General features: G+C 43.9%; 1 protein-coding gene across 6 annotated transcripts in view; it reads right to left on the bottom strand.

The window, feature by feature from the left end:
• The window catches only part of KHDRBS3 (KH RNA binding domain containing, signal transduction associated 3), a 192,855-nt gene that overhangs the window by 126,879 nt on the left and 46,795 nt on the right, over positions 1-19,181 (bottom strand). For all 6 annotated transcript variants that reach the window (XR_015246704.1, XR_015246705.1, XM_086695314.1 and 3 more), the window contains exon 2: positions 345-463. Coding sequence is in view for 4 of the 6 variants with exons in the window: in XM_086695314.1 (XP_086551440.1) it covers positions 345-463 (119 nt within the window). In the remaining 2 variants the exon portion in view is untranslated. The remainder of the gene's footprint in view (positions 1-344; positions 464-19,181) is intronic.

Consider the following 19,181-nt stretch of genomic DNA (forward strand, 5'->3'; position numbering starts at 1 on the left):
CTAAGCATTTACTATGGATAATCTTATTTAATTCTTAGCAATCCAGCCTCTTACAAATGAAGAAGCTAAAGTCGAAAAATTAGTTCTGTAGGTCATCCAAAGTCACATCACTAGTATGACTCAGAAACACGCCTTAGGGCTCCTTAACTCACACTAAAGTCAAACAGAAAAGATAAGATCACTAAATAAGTTTCTCATTAACTTTACAAGTACCTCTGTGCTGGTGTGAGGTGAAGGAGGGCTATGCTAAGGGAAGACACCTCAAGAAAATATCAAACAATACAAATTAAACACCTGCTCCCTTGGGATTAGGCATACCACACCTGCAGACCTCACTGTCTTACCTTAGGGAACTGCTTTACAGGAATTAACACTTTCTGTCCCAGCTTCATGTTCTTATTAATCACCACATCGATGTACTTTTCTTCGTCCTTGCCTTCTCCTTTCTGAAACTTTTCTATTTCTGTGGAGGAAAAAAGATAACAATGAAGTATGTGACTTAAACCCCAGAGGTTGGGAGTTCTCACTAGCTCTACTGCGGCGTGAAATCAAAGACAGAAATACGGGCCATCAGATCAATATGAGTTTTTCAAGTGACGACACGTTCCCCATTTTACCAATCGTCCCTCACCAGTACAGCAGGAAAAAGGCATAAACCATCGCTCTGACAAGTCCAATCTCAACAGCCCATGCTAATGAAGGAAGCAAAACGAACCAGTTATAAAACAGACACAAACAAAACGAAATTTCTTGAGGCCTTCTGGAATCCTAGACAGAGGCTGCTCAAATAGCTAAGAAAAGCCAGAGAGTATTCTCCGTTCAGTGTTACAAGGATATGACTCCCTATTTATCAGCTCCTCCTGGCTCTCCAAGGCTCACACCAGCAGGAACTGATTCTTTCAGATGGCATTAAAAGCCCTAGACAGCTTCTGTCAGTTGACGTCCCCAACCAAATCTACCCTCCTCATAAGAGACACGGATCAACTATACACTCAGGTCTTCCCTAATGTTCCTTTCTCTACCTATAATGTTATTATTTCAATTTCATACATCTCCTTCAAGATTCAGCCACATCAAACACTATTTTTTATGTGTGACTATCCCTTTCACCAATGGGGCAGGAGGGGAAGAACCAGTCACTTCCACCTCGATACTCACACAACACTTTACGTACAACTCTACTGTAACTCCTAGATGACAAGAAAATGTGGTTCCTCCATACTGTATCTCTGTTACAGACGATGTTTGTGCCCCCCATTCATATGTTGCAATCCTCACCCCGGATGTGATGGTCTTAGGAGATGGGGCTCTAGGGAAGTGATCAAATCAGGAGGGTGGTGCCCTCATGAAAAGGATTAGTGCCTTGTAAAAAAGAGCCCCCACACCTCTTTCACCCCCACCGCCACATGAGGACACGGCAAGAAAACTGCCATCTATGAATCAGGAAGTGAGCCCTCACATGACACTGAAAATGCAGGCATGTTGATCTTGGACTTCCAGCTTCTAGAACTGTGAGAAAGAAACTTGTGCTGTGTCCACACTCCCCAGCCTACGGTATTCTGCTATACATCCCAAGTGGACCAAGACATTCTCCCACTGGAACATAAATTTTACATAAAAGTCTGTTTCTTCCTTCAACGAATGTCTACCACTAAGCACACACTCTGCGTACCTTCCAGATCTTGGAAAATATCAGTATGCGGTTTCCGCTCACTGCTGCCTGTAGCGTTTGGCTGCTTCAGAAGAACACCAACAGGTGCTTGAATGAGCGCTGGCTGAGTGGGTACGCGCACCGTTCCCCCCACAGGCCGGGCACAACCTATCCAGCACGGAGAAGGTCCAAAGACGGCGTTGGTTGCACAAAGGGCACACACCTTCGTTCGTTTTGCTTGCGGGGCTAGGAATACCAGTATTTAAAATAGGCCACAGTCAAGACATGATTCAAGCCTCAGGCAAACAGGAAGCTCAGAAAGGTTACTTTGCTAATAACAAACGATAAAGGTAGGATTTCTCTCCAGGTTTGTCTAACTAGAAAGACAGTGTGCCACTGCAGGCTCGCCCACCACGTTTTCTGTCATTTGAGACAGAAAATAAGATTTTCATGGCACCTCAGGAGAAAAGGAGGATCTGCTTACAGCTGGAGGCTGCCGTCACCACTGAGGAGCCGGGTGGCAGGGACGCCTCCTCGCGGTAATTGTCCATCCACCTACCCCTTCATTCCGTTCATTAGCACTAACCCCCCAGCTGTCTTACTTGTATTCAGAGCTAGACCTGATCTCTCACCTCCACGGTGACAGTCTTGACACCTATCACGACAGTTCTGAATAAGGTCCTCCTCACCATTTTAACAAGTGTCAGAATAAATTGTTCCTTAACAATGCACGGTAGAAAGTCAGTATATATGTGGGACGCAATGAAAAATATATATCTGCCCTTTGCCCCAAGTTCCTGGCACAGACCTCCTAAAACCCTACAAACTTCCTGAGTGATAGGAGTGCATTTTATCATTCCTAACAAGCCCCTTTCAGCCATACCTGCCTTTATGCTAACGAGATGACTCTTGGAGGAAAAGGGGGCTGCTTGCCAGAAAAGCCAACCATGTGGAAAAACAAGCAAGGGCCAAGCTGGCACATTCAGCACTCCCACCTGTGGGGGCAGAAGAGGAGCTAGAAACGGAGTTCGATCACCAATGACCAATGATTTAATCAACTGTGTCCGCATCACGAAAACTGTAAAACCCCCTCAACAACAGAATCTGGGGAGCTTCCGGGCTGGTGAACACAACCACGTGCTGGGAGGGTGGTGTGCCTACAGAGGGCATGGGAGCTCCAAGCGCTTCCCCCAACACCTGGCCCTGGATCCCCTCCTTCTGTTTGGCTGTTCCCGACTTGTAGCCTTTAGAGCAAACCATAACGGTGAGTAAAATGCTTTCTTGAGAATCCTGTGACTCACTCTAGCGAATTACCCGACCTGAAGACAGGTCACGGAACCCCCAAACTTGCGGCTAGTCAGACGGCAGTGTGGGTGGCCCGGGCACCCCACCTGCAGCTGACCTCTGAAGTGGGGTGGCCTCGTGGGATGCGGGCCTCACTCTGCGGGGTCTGCCCTACCTCCAGGAGTCGGTGTCAGCACTGAATTGGATCGAATTGCTGCACACGCAGCTGGTGCTGGAGAATTGACTGGTGTCAGGAAACCCCATACGACAGGGATTAATAAGGTGGTGGGGAGGAAGATGGGGGCAAGCAGGAAAAGTCCTGAAGACAAAAAGAATGACTGAGAGAAAGGAAAAGACATCAGCTCTGCAGCTTCTGACCAAGGCGTCCAAGAATCAAGATTAATACAAAGCCTCCAAATAAACTAATGGATTATTTTGTCTTTCTTGTGTTATCCTATGTTTTGATCCTGGAAACTGACTCAAAACAGAATCTGTATGGGAACAATGTGCATGAAAATAGACGGGCGTGAAATGCAAAGACGCACTTAGATAATCCTTGTTAACTGCTGTTGAGAAAACCTTTTAAGAGTACTTTTGACTTTCTTCTCTAAAAGTACAATATATACATTGGTAAAAATTTAAAACGGTGCAACAGGATATAAACTTAAAAGAAAAGGTTTCTCCTATACCAATACTCCAGAAGTAACGATTATAACAATTTTATATACTCTTCCAGAAGTTTTCCACAAATAAACACATATGCATATGCCCATATGCACACACACGCGCACACATATGCACACGCACATGGGGTTTGGAAACTAGAACTACTGGTGGAAATAAGCTAGCCTAGTTTTGTTTTCCTCAGTAAAGAATAAGTCACACTTTATCTGCTCCATCGAGTATAACAATTCAAGACTTCAGCTTTAATTAGAAGAAAATTCATTCCACATTTTTACTTATGCATTTATGGTATAATTGGAAATGCCTTTAGCATAAAAGATTCAACAAAATTAGATATACTGAAACTTTGTAGAAAGAAAACAAAAAACATTTAATGAACATAAATGTTCATTAATATAAGTGTAATTACCTGTTTTTTTTAATATCTATTTTTGAAAGGGAGATAAAGAGGGAGAGGGAGACAGAGCATGAGTGGGGGAGGGGCAGGGAGAGATGGGGAAACAGAATCTTAAGCAGACTCCGCACTGTCAGCACAGAGCCGGACACAGGGCTCAAACTCAACGAACGCTAAGATCATGACCTGAGCTGAAGTCAGACGTTTAACCGGCTGAGCCACCCAGGCGCCCCATAATTACCTATTTTCAAATAACACTGTATTTTTATGATTTGTGAAAACTTATAAGCATAATATATAATTCCATAATCAACATTCAAATGTCATTCCTTGCATCAATGATATGAAACAATTTAAGTACCACGTAAAATCATAAAGGTTAAAAAATTAGAAAAAAATTATTTGAGATACACCTATGACTTTGAAAAGGCAAATAAAAATTTTAAAAATATATGCTACGTAATTTCCTTCTCTAGACAGTCAACTCTGAAAATCTTATGTTGCTAAAATATCTTGCTACCTTAAGTAAGCTTTGAATTATGTTAATATATAATATTTCACTGTTTAAGACTTATCTGAAAATTGTTGAAGCCTGATGCCACACCACATGCATGCAGGTCTCCAGGTAGTGGAACTAAAACACCACACAGCAATAGAAGCAGCCAAATCCCGTGCCTGGGGTCAAACACACCTCACTAAAATCATGGCCACTATACTTGTCCAAAGCCCTCCAGCTACCAAATTCAAATTGCGCGCGCACATGTGTGTGTGTGTGTGTGTGTGTGTGTGTGTGTGTGTGTTTTCTAGGCACTATTCATTCAATCAACAAGTCTCGGTTTTCCAGCTGATTGAGGATTATGATAAGTAGTTTGATGTTTTCATGAAAAATCATGAAATTACATTTAATAAACAATGCAAAAAAAAAAAAAAGGCAGGGGTATTGTACGTGGTCTATGAAATCATGGAACAGCTTTCTGGTATTTATGCCTGTCCCTAACTGGGAGTTTTATTTTCCAAAACCCAAGTGACCACCTCACTGATCTTCTCTAGGGAAGGGAAGAGAACATAGCTGACACCACCAAGGGGGACACAACCTTTTAGTTAATTGTAGCCAGTGAAGACCAACCATAGAGAAAATCTAATCAGGTTTCTGAGGTGGAATGCATGGGGGACTTGACTTTCACTAATCCTCAGATTACATTTGTTACCACACAGTTCGATGTACCAATGCCATCTCCCAGCTCAGAAACAATAGGCAAATGTGTGATTAGGTTTTCGATGATGTCGGGGATTAAAATGTTATCTTTTCAAATGCTTGACATCAAATTTCTGTCAGCCCAGAAATCTAGTGTCAGAATGTCTTTTTTATTTGTTCATTTCTCTTTTTGTGTGTTTTTGCCTTGGGCTAATACAGAGCTTCCTAAGCAATGGCCACTTACCTTTCTATTTTTTTTTTTTTTTTTTTAAAGTTTATTTATTTTTGGGACAGAGAGAGACAGAGCATGAACGGGGGAGGGGCAGAGAGAGAGGGAGACACAGAATCGGAAACAGGCTCCAGGCTCTGAGCCATCAGCCCAGAGCCCGACGCGGGGCTCGAACTCACGGACCGCGAGATCGTGACCTGGCTGAAGTCGGACGCTTAACCGACTGCGCCACCCAGGCGCCCCTTACCTTTCTATTTTAACCCACCAAATACAGTAAAATCTACTAATCCTCTAAAAAACAGCCAAATAATCTTTGGATTTACATAAGTTACATTTTCAATATTTATTTAAAACATTAAAAATGTTGAGCACTGTAAATTTTCATTAAAAAATGCTTAAATTCTCTCATAGAATCAAGCACATCTAAATTGATACTTTCCTTCTTCTGAGCAACTCCATTTCTGTGAATTCACCCTACAGATATACTTAGATAAGTGTAAAATATTATGTGCGAAGCTATCCATTTTGGCATCGTCTCTAACAGCAAAGCACTGATGATCACCTAACTGTGTATCAATGGGAGAAGCCTGGTTTCAGAAGCTAGGATAAACCCACAGTGTGAAACAGCGTACAGCTACTTTACAAGAGCAACAGAAAAAGATCTCCACCAGATACACTGTTCAGTGTGGTTGCGCGCACACGTGCGTGCACACACACACACACACACACACACGGGATCAAACAGTCTAAGAGTATATGTTCATATTCACAGAAAATGTCTCCCTACTTATACATAAGAAACTAGCAACAGTGGTAGCCTAGCGGACATGAGAGAATGCACTGGACAGTAAATAGGGAACAGGATACTTTTCACTGTATCTTTTACGTTATTTAAAATTTTTGAAAAATGAGGGGTGCCTGGGTGGCTCAGTCAGTTAAGCGTCCGACTTCAGCTCAGGTCACGATCTCGCGGTCCGTGAGTTCGAGCCCCGCGTCAGGCTCTGGGCTGATGGCTCAGAGCCTGGAGTCTGTTTCCGATTCTGTGTCTCCCTCTCTCTCTGCCCCTCCCCCGTTCATGCTCTGTCTCTCTCTGTCTCAAAAATAAATAAACATTTAAAAAATAAATAAATAAATAAAATAAAATTTTTGAAAAATGAATTTTTCACCAATTCAATTTTACAAAGAATTAAATTTTTAAACGTTTAAAAAATGTTAAAGACTTTAACAGAATAGAACAAAAATGTATACAGAAATGGCCATGCTTGTATTCTGCATCTTGGCTAGTAATCCAGAGTTTTACTCTCTCTTGACCATTCACTTTAGGTTCTTGATTCAAGAATTATTTTACTGAAACTAATGGGGAATTTACCCGGGCTGCTTATCTCACTTGAAGCAACAGATAGATTTCTGAAAATTACATGTAAAACATTTTAGTTTGAGAATCTAGTAATATTTTAGAAGCAATGAGGTTCACTTGGGTGGGCAATGAAGACTGGTATCTACCCAAAAACTCCTGACTGAGTTCTGACACATTGAGGAAATTGTAGGAGGTGCTAGGAACAGAGTAGAGAGAATGTGTGGCCCGGGAACGGACACATTTAATATCACGTACACAGTGCTGCAGAGAAGGGACTAATAGCTGCGGAATTTGGAAGATCACTCGAAAAGCGAACAAATATGTGCTAAAGGATAAGGAATGGAGTTTGTCAGACAAAGAAATGATGAATTGCTCAGTGAAGGTAAGTAACCCTGTGTAACACCAGTTCACATTCACCCATTCAATTAGTCAGACTGTACAGTTGATAGATGGAGTTTACCACAACAGAATAACGTATTTTTCCCCTTTCTCTTCTAACGGTACAAAATGGAATAGTTCAGGCGAGTAATGATGACAAGATCCTGCAATCACAGAGCCCATTAGGGAACAAGCTTAGGCATGAACTCAATTTCCTGACCCCACGTCCTGGGTTCCTGCAGAAAGACTGAACAGGTGCAGGGTGAGAAAAGGGGTCATTCTCTTGGACCAACACAGAGAAGAAGTGAGGACAAAAGCATGAAAAGGCAGGCCAGGCTCTTAAGGTCAAAACTGAGATTCTAACAGTTCGGCAACAACAGGCAGCTACTCAAAGTTGTTAGCTGGGAGTGGTGTGAAGGGAGACATCCTTAGGGAAAGGTGATCTGGCAGCTCAGGACCAAATGAAATGGATGTGATACAGGGAGGGAGAGGGAGAGGGAGAGGGAGAGAGGGGGAGGGGGAGGGAGAGGGAGAGTGGGGGAGAGGGAAAGAGGGAGAGAGAGAAAGTCTAAAACATAGCTAGATAATAAAACAGTCTGTCGGGATGAACAAACGTGGGACTGCACCAGACAGTTTATTTTTAGTTGATGTGGACCTAAGAGGGCTGAGAAAGCCATCAGAGGCAAGGCGAAGCCTTCCTATTTAGAGAAAGCGTTAAGCCTACTGAATACCCAATCAGAGAAAACACACAGGGACATATCCATGCTCCTGACCCTTCTGTATTCTTCATCCCATGACACCTACCTCTGGCCACAGATCCTAAAGCACCATGCCCACCCTGCCATATGGAGGTTTCTGAACTTGCTCTCCCGAGACTGGAACACGCTGTTTGCCCTGCAGTGTCTTCTCTCTGGTGTCTCTACTTGGACTCTACTTCCTAGAAAGGCTGTCCTTGAATTCCGACTCTAGTTCACCAAGAAAACACGGCGCTCTGGCATGATGTTCACCATGGCTCTAACCTCCCGCTCAATGTCTGTCTTCTCCAGTAGACTGTCAGCCTCCCCCCCCCCTTTTGGTCCCTTTCATAGTGCCGGCCATGTGGCGAGGCCCCCAGGTACACGCTGTAAGAATAGAAGCTGAAAAGGACGCATCATTACAAACATACATGCTTATAGCCTGACTCTCACTTAGTCTTTTCACTGCTTTATCTCACGTGATCCTGACACTATTCCAGAATTGGTGAGCGTTATTCACATTTCACATGAGACAACTTTGAAAATATGTTTCTGAAAGTCACCGAGTTTGCAAGCAACATTACTGAGACTCAAACCCAGGATTTTGAATGTGGGACCCTTTCCCAATATATTCCACCAACAGGTCATTAAAACGTTTTGTCTAGCTAACAACCCTATCAAGCCTGTAGTACTCCGTGCTTCTACAAAGGAAAAAACGCATTCTCTACAAAACAGGTCAATGAAAGACTGTGTTAATGAGTCCATCCGTCCCTATGCTGAGCCCGTGCGGAATTTCTTCTAGTGTCAGAAACTGTCAGCTAGAAACCCTGAGACTCTGCAACTGTGCCTATTCCTAGAGCCTCTGTTCTTTTCCTGGGTGAATGATCCAAGAAACAGGATTGCAAAGGGAAACATCTGGCATTCAAACTAAGTAATCTGAAGAGGGTTTAACTAAAGGCCTATACATACAGGTGCAGAGAACCTAAAATAATAGCAACAAAGAATGGCATAGTATTCTGGGGTTAGTTAGGAAGGGAGCTGTTATTGCCCTAAGACATGAAGCACAAAGGGGCAAAGAGAGGCAGAGAGAGAGAGACTAGAGGGTGAGGACAGCCTGATGGGTCACAGAGGGAAGCAGGTGGTAACCTAACAGGGAGGAAGCCACAGGCAACAAGCACTCTGACCTCACTTCTCCCTCCTGACAATCTGCTGCTGGAAACCTTCTGGGCAGGCACTGACCTGGGGGTGGATGGGGATGCTCAGACAACCCTCCCATCATCCGTCCGTCTGTCGTATCAGCCTCCTGGGCACAGGGCAGGGCGGAGAGGGTGGAAAGAGACCTGGTAAGGCGAAAGGCAGTGCTCCAGCTCTAGATCTTTGGTAAACCAAAGGAGTCTTTAAAGAGTTTCTGGCACCTCCTCTACATGCAATGCTTTCCACGTGAGCTCACCACACGTGATACTATGCAAGAAAATACTGGAAAAGTAATGAAAGCTGTTTTAGAGGTCACTTATACCAGTACTAATTAATTATTATTACTTTGGTGACAATGATTCGGCAAGTACAGGGCACTGTGTGTGACTTACAGTCTCTCTCTAATCTGCCATATCTATGGTCTATCACGTCCATTTTACAGAAGAAGACCCTGAATATTCAAATGCTTAACAAGCTTGGGGCGCCTAGGTGGCTCAGTGGGTTGAGCATCCGGCTTCGGCTCAGGTCATGATCTCACAGCTCGTGAGTTCAAGCCCCGCGTCAGGCTCTGTGCTGACAGCTCAGAGCCTGGAGCCTGCTTCGGATTCTGTGTCTCCCTCTCTCTCTGCCCCAACCCACTCTCATTCTGTCTCTGTCCCTCTCAAAAATAAGTAAACATTAAAACAAATAAATAAATAAACAAATGCTTAACAAGCTTGACAAAAGTTAGTTAATAAGTAGTTAAGGATCAACATCAAAATCTCTCTAATGTCAAACCCCATCTTACTAGTTGTTTAAAAGCTACTTACTAAAAACTCATTTCAAAGGTTCATGAAAGTCATAGGTCAATAGCACCAATCAGCCTGCACAACAAAGTACTAGTGGGGACAGAAGTTCAGTCAGTAGATGCCCCCTTCCAAGCACCTTGACCCTGAATGAACTGATCAGAGGACAGGGCTCTGCCTGGATCGGTAGTAATGAGAAGCCCCCACATGGGAGAGTAACTACATGCTCAACATTCAGAAATCTATTTCAAAATAATACAACCTCCCAGCTGGAGGATTTAAATTGATCTTAAAAGATATATAAATGGTGTTCAAAGCCACTGTAAATTCTATCTGACAGATTACTAAAACGTTAACTGTGGCTGCCGGTCTGAAAAGAAATTTTTTAACCTCCACCGTGACAAATGTTTTCACTAAGGAATTATTTTATTTAAGCAATCCAAACCTAACTGAATACCTATTAGATTCAAACAAGAGTTGAATACACTAAAACCTGCCCAGGCTAGACTGATTCACACAGCTCGCGATCTTGCAAACAATCTTCCACAAACAGAAATAAATGGCGTAACAGGGCAGAGATGCATATCGCTACCTAATAAGGATGAATAGACCCATCAGAAATACACATACATATACCATCCAGGAGGTGGGACACAGTTGATACCCTACATATTAAGAATGCGTGGACGTACATAAACTTTTATAAAGACAGAGCAAACACTTACACACAACACTCCTTAAATATACGCACAACACATAGGATTAAAACACACACACAAAGAAAGGAAAGTCAAATTCCTCCAGGAAGGAGGAAAGGTTGATAAAGAGGGAGGAGGGAAGGCATTAATTCCACCCATCATGGATAATTTAACAAAAATGTAACGATAATATCGGCAGCGGGGAATGTACTTACTGTCCTCCAGATATTTAATTAATCTTTGTAACACTGCAGCAAAGTAGCTCTCCTCTTCACTGTACAGAAAGGGAGCTGCTTGGAGACATCCAGGGACTCAACTGAGGCCCCACAGTCAGCCCAGATCCAGGACCCCAACAGCGGTTCTCTATTCCTAAAGCTATGCTCCCTCCAGCTTCTCGGTACTACTGTCACACGGGGATCTTGATTTGGAGTGATAAAAAAAAATGTTTCGGATTATTTCATTTTTGCAGAAACTCAACAAGCTACTGAAGTATCAAAAGAAATAGTGTTTATCACGCTGCTTTAAAAACTGTAACACACAGAACAGAGGCCAGTCCCACTCACTTCATAACGGTGTTTAATTTGTAATGATTTATTAACACGTATCTCATTACAGAGGGATTTCGAAAAGAATTTATGAAGGCTATAGGATTCTAAAGAGTCAAACCCACATAACTAAAAAATTCTGAGCACTACTCAGAATTATTACAAAAATTTTGTCAATTTTTTTTTTTTTTTTTTTTTTTTTAAGGAAAAGAAATGATCATTCAATGCCTCGAGGGGAAAGGCTCAAAGCCCTCCAGAAATAAGTAGGTTAACTGGATTCTGGTACTAAATTCTAACAATTTTCAAAATAAACTTCTAACTGCCAAAGGTTTTTTTGCCCCACAATTTTAAAACAATAAAGACCACAGAATGAAAACTGGAGACGAGACATTCCCTAAAACTGGTAGGAGGTGTCTACCAAGTTGGAGAGCTACTTCTCTTAGACGCTACGCTGGAGGCTTTACACTCGTCTTGTCCTCATGACTCCTCAGAGTGGTGCAGCAGAAATCAGTATCCCCTTTCCTCTTGTACCTAGTAAGTGGCAGAGCCGACACCAGACTTCAGGATTACGGGCTCTCGAAGGTTTTGTTTCTTCTCAAGTCACCACACGACTTTGGCTTCCAAACCGAACAGAATCTCCCAAGCCCACAGGTGAACACATAACTTCCACCTTCACCAACTCAACAGAATTCTACAGGAAGAGTCGGTCGACTGCATTTATTGAATATCCACTATTTATTAAGAAATGTAACGGAAGCGACAGAGGAAGTTAAAGACGTAACAAACGTATAACAGTGCAAACTAATTCCCAGGGGGCTGTCATGCGGAGGGGTGGGGACCACCAAGGCCGGGGCTCAGCTTCGCCCAGAGTCTCGCCGGTTCTGATGGTGATATTGGCAAAGGTCTCTTCTACTGACCCGTTTTCGTATCTGGTAGTAAGGAGAGTTCAGAAGTAAGTATTTATTGGCTCTGGCTGCAAGGAATGGTTCAGCTTCCACTTAAATCATCCAAATAAGGCAGGCGGGTAGATGGACCCGGAAGGTGCCGAGAGAAAGCGGCGAGGAGCTCCCACCTTCCCAGACACACCGACCCCGTGGCCATTCCAAATGCTTCAGTGCCACCCTCCCTACAACCCAACACGCCCGTCAAATCAAGATCCGATAAACCCACAGACTAAAGGAAGAAAACACTGCATGAAGTTAATTCACGGTTTAAGTTGGTAACTACTGAAAGGAGGGATGGGAATAACTACCAAAGGTTGAAAAAAGGAATATCTACTTTTTAGTTATACCTGCCTGGGGGTTACACCACATTTCTCACTTTTAATTGCAAACATCATTAAGTATACTGCAAAAGACCAGCCATCTTAAACAATTATCAGGCTCCAGAGGTCAACAATTAGAACCCTGCAAGGATTTGAATTAAAAAAGGTTTTATGATTAGGTGAAGTAATGATCCAAGAAAGAGATTAGTTCTGTTCCGACTGTACTCATTATAAAACCCATTTCCTTTGTGTGAAGATTCAGTGTCTTTCTCATTTATCCTGCTGGCATTACCACACTTGGAGATAGAAATATGACTGCACTAATGATATCCTATAACAACCATATAACGCAAGCATTTTGCTCTCTATTACCTTCATATCTAATAAGATTACCAATGAATATTTTCTATTGGTTAGATACCCAAAATACAGACGCTAGGGCTATGACAGACTACCTGAAATAAATTCAAAGTAGGATATAATCATGCAATGGCTGTAGATAACATTGTTAGGTCAGTCTCATAATCATCCTCAGTCCCTATTGGTGCAGCAAAAAGATCAGAGTAGTGGGGGAAAATAATCCTTAAGGCTTTAAATCATATTTTTCATATGCTGATACAGGGTCACTTTTATAAAAAGAACACTAAAAATAAACAGCACGATCAAGGGTGGCAACTAGATCCCAAGAACACATCTGCTCTGATGTAAAAGGCATTTCAACAAAACTACAAGGGATCTGCTACAATAATGAGCGTGGCTACAATAAACAAACACAAAACCAAAACAAAACCCCACAGCTTAATATAATACAAAACATACAAGATGCCTAAAAATGCCATACTTCCCTCATAACTCAATGTTCTTCTAAGCTACCTGAAAAGTGCCAAACAGGCATAAAACACTTTTTAAGAGTGCAATTTGTTTTAAACAAAATACAATTATAACAGAGATAAAAATTTTGTCACTCAGATTTAATCATCCCAGGAAGGAGGGACATTGATAAAAAATCAATTTGTAAACACTTTAACAGCCACAGCTTCTGAGGACAGGAAAAGCCAACACAGATACACACAGTTACTGAAAACGAGGACAACGTTCCCACGCCAACTTAAAGCTGGGAGAGTGACCCTCTTACACTGTGTACGTGGCTTCTCCTTATGAGTCGGGGGCCCTCTCTTCACAGTGGACGTTCTCACTAGGAGTTTTCTTACAAGTATTTGTCAAGCTGGGAACAGACCCCCACATTCTAAACCAAAATGTGCATTAAAATCATCTAGGGATCTTCCAAAAACCAACTACACTACGGCCAGTCAATAGTATTTGTCTGTTTTCACTCTGACCTTCAACCATAAAGAATATAGTTAAGCAATTATGCAGGCTAGTGGGTTCTACCTGTCAAATCTCCCGACAACTGGCTGATTTACTTTAAGGCTGAGTATACGGATTACTTGTTACTTGACAGAACCGCCCCACGTGGCCCGTCTGGGCAAATGAGGCAGAACCCCAGGATACGGACAGGGCTTTACTTGGACGAAAAGTCCGGCAATAAGTATCTTAGGTTGACGTCTGACTGTCTTCTTTCCTCTTTTCCTCAACACAGGAGGAGGGACAATTTGTTGCTCTATTCGACGAACGAGCAAGAAACCAAGATGAGAACACAAAGGCCAACAGCATAGCTACGAGTCCAGAGAAGTGTTCTCTTCGACCAGTTTCGAGAATCCACCAGTCTATATGGCAACTATGGGCCACAATACATAAACAGATAATGCAGTGTGACTGACGTACCACTATTTCCTAGGATAGGGAGGAGGAACCATTAGGGAAAAAGTCTAAGAAGACTCTGTACGGGAGGAAATCATGGGAAAAAGTTGAAAAGCACTGTCTAGGAAAACCAGCTAAGTAACTGAAAACACTTATCCCAAAGGAGAAACGATTCCGGAGAGAATAATAATACATATACAAATATTTCTCTGTGTCATATGAGAGGGATTAGATTTGGTCAGTAAAAAGGCCAGCAGCACCATTATGACTAAAAGGCAGAAATTAGAGAGAAAGGAGCTACCAGTCCGATTCTAGAGATGAAGATTCTTGTAACAGCATGCTTCCAAGATGGAACTTAGCGATCTTAAGGAGATTTTGAGTTCCCTCACAGAGCCCTGTCCGGCACACGCTGGGCCCACGTGACTGGAATGTTCACAGACAGGAGCCAACCATCCGAAGGCAAGATGAACTCAGACGTTCTTTCCAACCCTGGGATTTACACACGTCCTTATCATCTGTCTCCCTGACTAGCTCCTGCACACACGGAACTCTATTATTCATCATCATACTCCTGGTACCTGGTTATGCACCATAAATATACCACTCATCCAAAATATATTTATTGAGTGAATGACAGAGAATGACGGTGTTCTCCATGGACAGCATAGTTAGACTTGATGAACTTCTAAGAATCCCCAAGGTGTGAATTAACCAAAACGAAGAGGACCCATCTATCTCTCACTTCTATAAACAAACCGTCTATGCCACTTCCTAAGCTACGGTCTCTCCGTGGGCACTGGGGGCTGCCAGAGGAGGGAGACTGATGGGGCCTGACTCTTCCCATTCTGCTTCCAGTTCCTGGCAGCATGCCGCACGCGGTTTCCAGATTCCACCAGTGACAGTGATCCCCCCACCTTCCCAGAACCGCCCTCACCGCACCTCCTCAGCAGGCCAGGGCCCTCTGCTCAGAGCCCCGGCCCTGGAGCTCCCTCCTCAAGCTTCCTGAGCAACCACACTGACTGGGCCTTGGAGCTTCCCCCAAGTTTTGTCCTTTGCTTCCCGGGCCCTGAGGGGGAGGGCCTGTGGCAGTGCTTGCATGACCCCATCAGTGTCCTGTCTGTATCTACACTTGCTTTCTTGCTTTTCCAGCCGGCACCTGCCCAACCAATTCTTTATGGTAAATCCTCTCTGTGAAAATACCTGGTGTGATCTCTGTGTCCCTGACTGGTTCACCATCCTGGTAAATTCCTGGAAGTACAGTGGAAAGCACCTGGGAATCAACAGGCTGGGAGTGTAAGTACCAAGTGCCAGATCCCAAGCTGGGCCTGCAGGTGGGCCCTTAAGGGTCCCGATCGAGCCCGAACAGGGCAGAGAAGTGGCAGAGGAAGGGAGTCAGAGGGGTGGCCTGAGCCTGAGGCCTACCAAGGATCTCTAGCAAGGATCCTAGAGGATCTCTAGCAAGTCAAGTCCCTTAGCATCAATGAGCCCTCACTTCTTCATGTATAAAAATGGGGAGAACCCAGGTCTGTGTGAGCCGTCCCCAACACCTGGGGTTGGGGGTCACTAATCTAATGGCACTGAGCCTCTTCTGATTTGATTCTTCTAGTTCCGTGTTGCTTGGAAACTCAGATAATTAAATGTTAGACCAGTGATTTATTAATGGTAGGTAATAAGGCCCTGAAGAAAAGGCCGCACAGCCTTCCTGGGCAGACAGCACACTTGAACAGCATCTCCTTTACCCACTGAGAGCACAGTCTGGCTTACTGCCTTGGCCCCTAAGAGGTCCTGGCCAGTGGACAGCAGAGGTGCTGAGCCAGGCTGTGGTGTGCCTGTCCGCTCCCCCCTGCACCCCCAGTCCTCACGACAACGATCACCTCTGTTTGGAGAAACAGCATGTACGTAGCGGCATTCGCAGAGATGTTCTCTATACAGTGGAATCATAATGAATATCCTGGAGGCTGAATTATCTGAGCTAAATGTCTGATTTCCCCTGTGCAAAGCAGAGGAGCACAATATAATCTGGGAATATGCAACCGCAGGTGATGTTTACCTTGAGAAACATACCTATCAGCATTCTGATTCGAGTTAACACCGAGTAAATTTCTATGAATATATAACCATTCAACACATTATTCAGAGGGAAAGTGTTTATCATCTTCAAAACATTTGCTATTCCAAGAACTAATTAAGTTTACAAACTGTGTTGTGAATACCAGAAGGCAGTAGATGTACAAATCATACTGTTAATTATGCCTCTGACAAAGAAACCGTATCACAGGTATTACATACAAATGCTACAACTAGCCAAGCCCCTGGAATCCCATGATCTCAAGTTTGGGAACAAATGAAGCCAAAACATAGCATAAAATGACTATAAAATTAAGTTGCTTAGAGGAAAATTCAAAAAGAGCCCTAAGTGAATGCTTAATCGAGTTACGTGTCACCTGCTTTTGCTTATGGCACTCCCAGAACAGCATATTAACCTACAGCCTCCAGACAACCGCCATGTCTAGCTTCTTGACACCTGCAATAAGAGATTATAAATTAATGATGATATGGAAAGTAGAGCTTAATTTAGTGAGATCTGAAGTGATAGGAAACTAATAAAAACACAGGTTCAAATCACAGACCAGCACTTGCATACAGTATGACCCTGGGAAAAAGAAAGTGGGGGGAAAAAAGCTAGTCAGGGGGCTCTCGGGCCCCTCGACTACCAATTAGGGATAGTGGAGCTATGAGGACTGATGACGGACATCAAGAGTCATGCCTCGGGGCGCCTGGGTGGCGCAGTCGGTTGAGCGTCCGACTTCAGCCAGGTCACGATCTCGCGGTCTGGGAGTTTGAGCCCCGCGTCAGGCTCTGGGCTGATGGCTCAGAGCCTGGAGCCTGTTTCCAATTCTGTGTCTCCCTCTCTCTCTGCCCCTCCCCCATTCGTGCTCTGTCTCTCTCTGTCCCAAAAATAAATAAACGTTGAAAAAAAAAATTAAAAAAAAAAAAAAAGAGTCATGCCTCAACACCACGCGTAACAGATTCTAACCTCCTGCACATTCCATATTTCTGCATAGTAATATGAGCAGAGGTATGTAAGACAAGGCTAATAGAACTTCAATGAGAAGTTTAAGTATGAATATAATCAGAATTCGAGATAAAGATTTCCAAGAGAGACCAGAGTTCTAGCAACTCCTGATCTCTTGCAGTCAGCAAACCAAGCACCGGGGAGGACACGGGCGTGGTAAAGCCAGGACAGCTTGATCACGAAGCTGGAGAAGCTTGAACACTTCATAACGCACCTCATAACGCACCTGCCACTAAAGGTCTAGTTGGGTGAATCACTTCTCCCCCTGGAGACTCTGTCTCCTTACCTTAAAATGGGGATCACCTATCCTCTCACAAGGTTGAGGTGGAAATGAAAAGAGACCGTGCAGAAGACGACGATGTACAACCCGCAAGAGCTATGCAAGCATCACCGGGAGGGCAGCAAGGTCAAGGCAATTCCCGTCCAGGAGGCTACCTCGAAGCTGCGAGAGTAAGCCGCAGACCACACGTCGTAACAGGGAACCTTTCCAGCTGCAGTTAAACGAGGGCAACCAGGTTAGGCTTTTCATTTCCTACTTATGACCTGGCCAGCTCTCCGAGCTCAGACCTGAGCAAAAGCAGGTATGCGTCCCTCCAAAGAGCAGGGAAGGTGGCATGCTGGCTGAAGGAGCAGTTCCCGAGAACAGTTCAGAGAACAGCATATGCACAGTATCGACAGAAAACTGTGCCTCTAGGATTATCGAAAAAGGAAACAGCAAATTGCAAAGTGTTCCATAACAGTATAGACAGGTGTATTTCCACACGACGCCATCTACTGCCTTATTCCTATCCTGGAAGCATGTCACACGCTCATAGCACATGTGCGCGAGGGACTATCTAGAAGGCGGTCGAAACCACACAGACCAGCGCCAAGAGGGCTTTCTGTGATGGTGGACACATCTATCCATGCAGAGTCCAGTAACTAGTCACAGGCCACATGTGGCTACCGAGCACCTGAAGTGTGGCTAGTTTGACTGAATTTTTAGTTTTATTTCATTTTAATTAAGACGTGAGTAGCTTCAAGTGGCTAGAAGTTACCACAGCACAGACCCACAATACATCTAAAAACTAGAAAGGAAGTGAAAAGGCATTGATCAGCAGAAACAGATGTCATGAAGTTCAAACTTTGGTTTTTTATTCAGCAATTTACTGAGAGCCTACAGCATGCTACGGGCGCTCCCTAACAAATACCCGATGACTAGACAGCAGCTGTGTGGGACAGACACGTTCATGTGGACTCGAGTCAGGCAACCCTGGGCTCAACAAACAGCGGCTATGTTACTATACAGTATCATCATATTGACCCTGTTCTCAACAAGGATATTCATGTGGACACTCACCACCCAAAGTATAAAGTTTAAGCATTTTAAGAAAAGTCCAAGGGAAACATTACAAAAAATTGTTTTAAAGTACAGGATTTTTAAAACTTAACTATTATTTTTTAATGTGTTATTATTTATTTTTGAGAGAGAGACAGAGACAGTGTGAGTGGGGGAGGAGCAGAGAGCGAGGGAGACACAGAATCCGAAGCGGGCTCCAGGCTCTGAGCTGTCAGCACAGAGCCCGACTCGGGGCCCGAAGTCACAAACCGTGAGATCATGACTGAGCTGAAGTCGGACGCTTAACTGACGGAGCCACTCAGGCGCCCCGAAACATTACAAAATTTAAAGGACGCAGTAGACACTTCCAGGTCCAAGATCAAGAGCACCTTCAGAATATGTAATATGTTAGCGGAGCCTAAATGAATAGGCTTGGATACGTGGAGGGGCACCCATCCTGTGCATGGGGGCAGCAGGAGTAAAACTCAGTAGATGTATCCACGGTAATGTCTGCAAAGACTGTGAAAGAACAGAGCCACAAGAGCATAAGGTACAAAGGGGATGTGGCTGGTGACAGAGCTGGGAGGTAGGCAGAAGGCAGACAGGTCAGGAAGGGCTTGGGGCGCAGCCTTGC

The sequence above is a fragment of the Puma concolor genome, chromosome F2 (assembly GCF_028749965.1).
Source record: "Puma concolor isolate L17-30 chromosome F2, mPumCon1.1.hap2, whole genome shotgun sequence".
Lineage (NCBI taxonomy): Eukaryota > Metazoa > Chordata > Mammalia > Carnivora > Felidae > Puma > Puma concolor.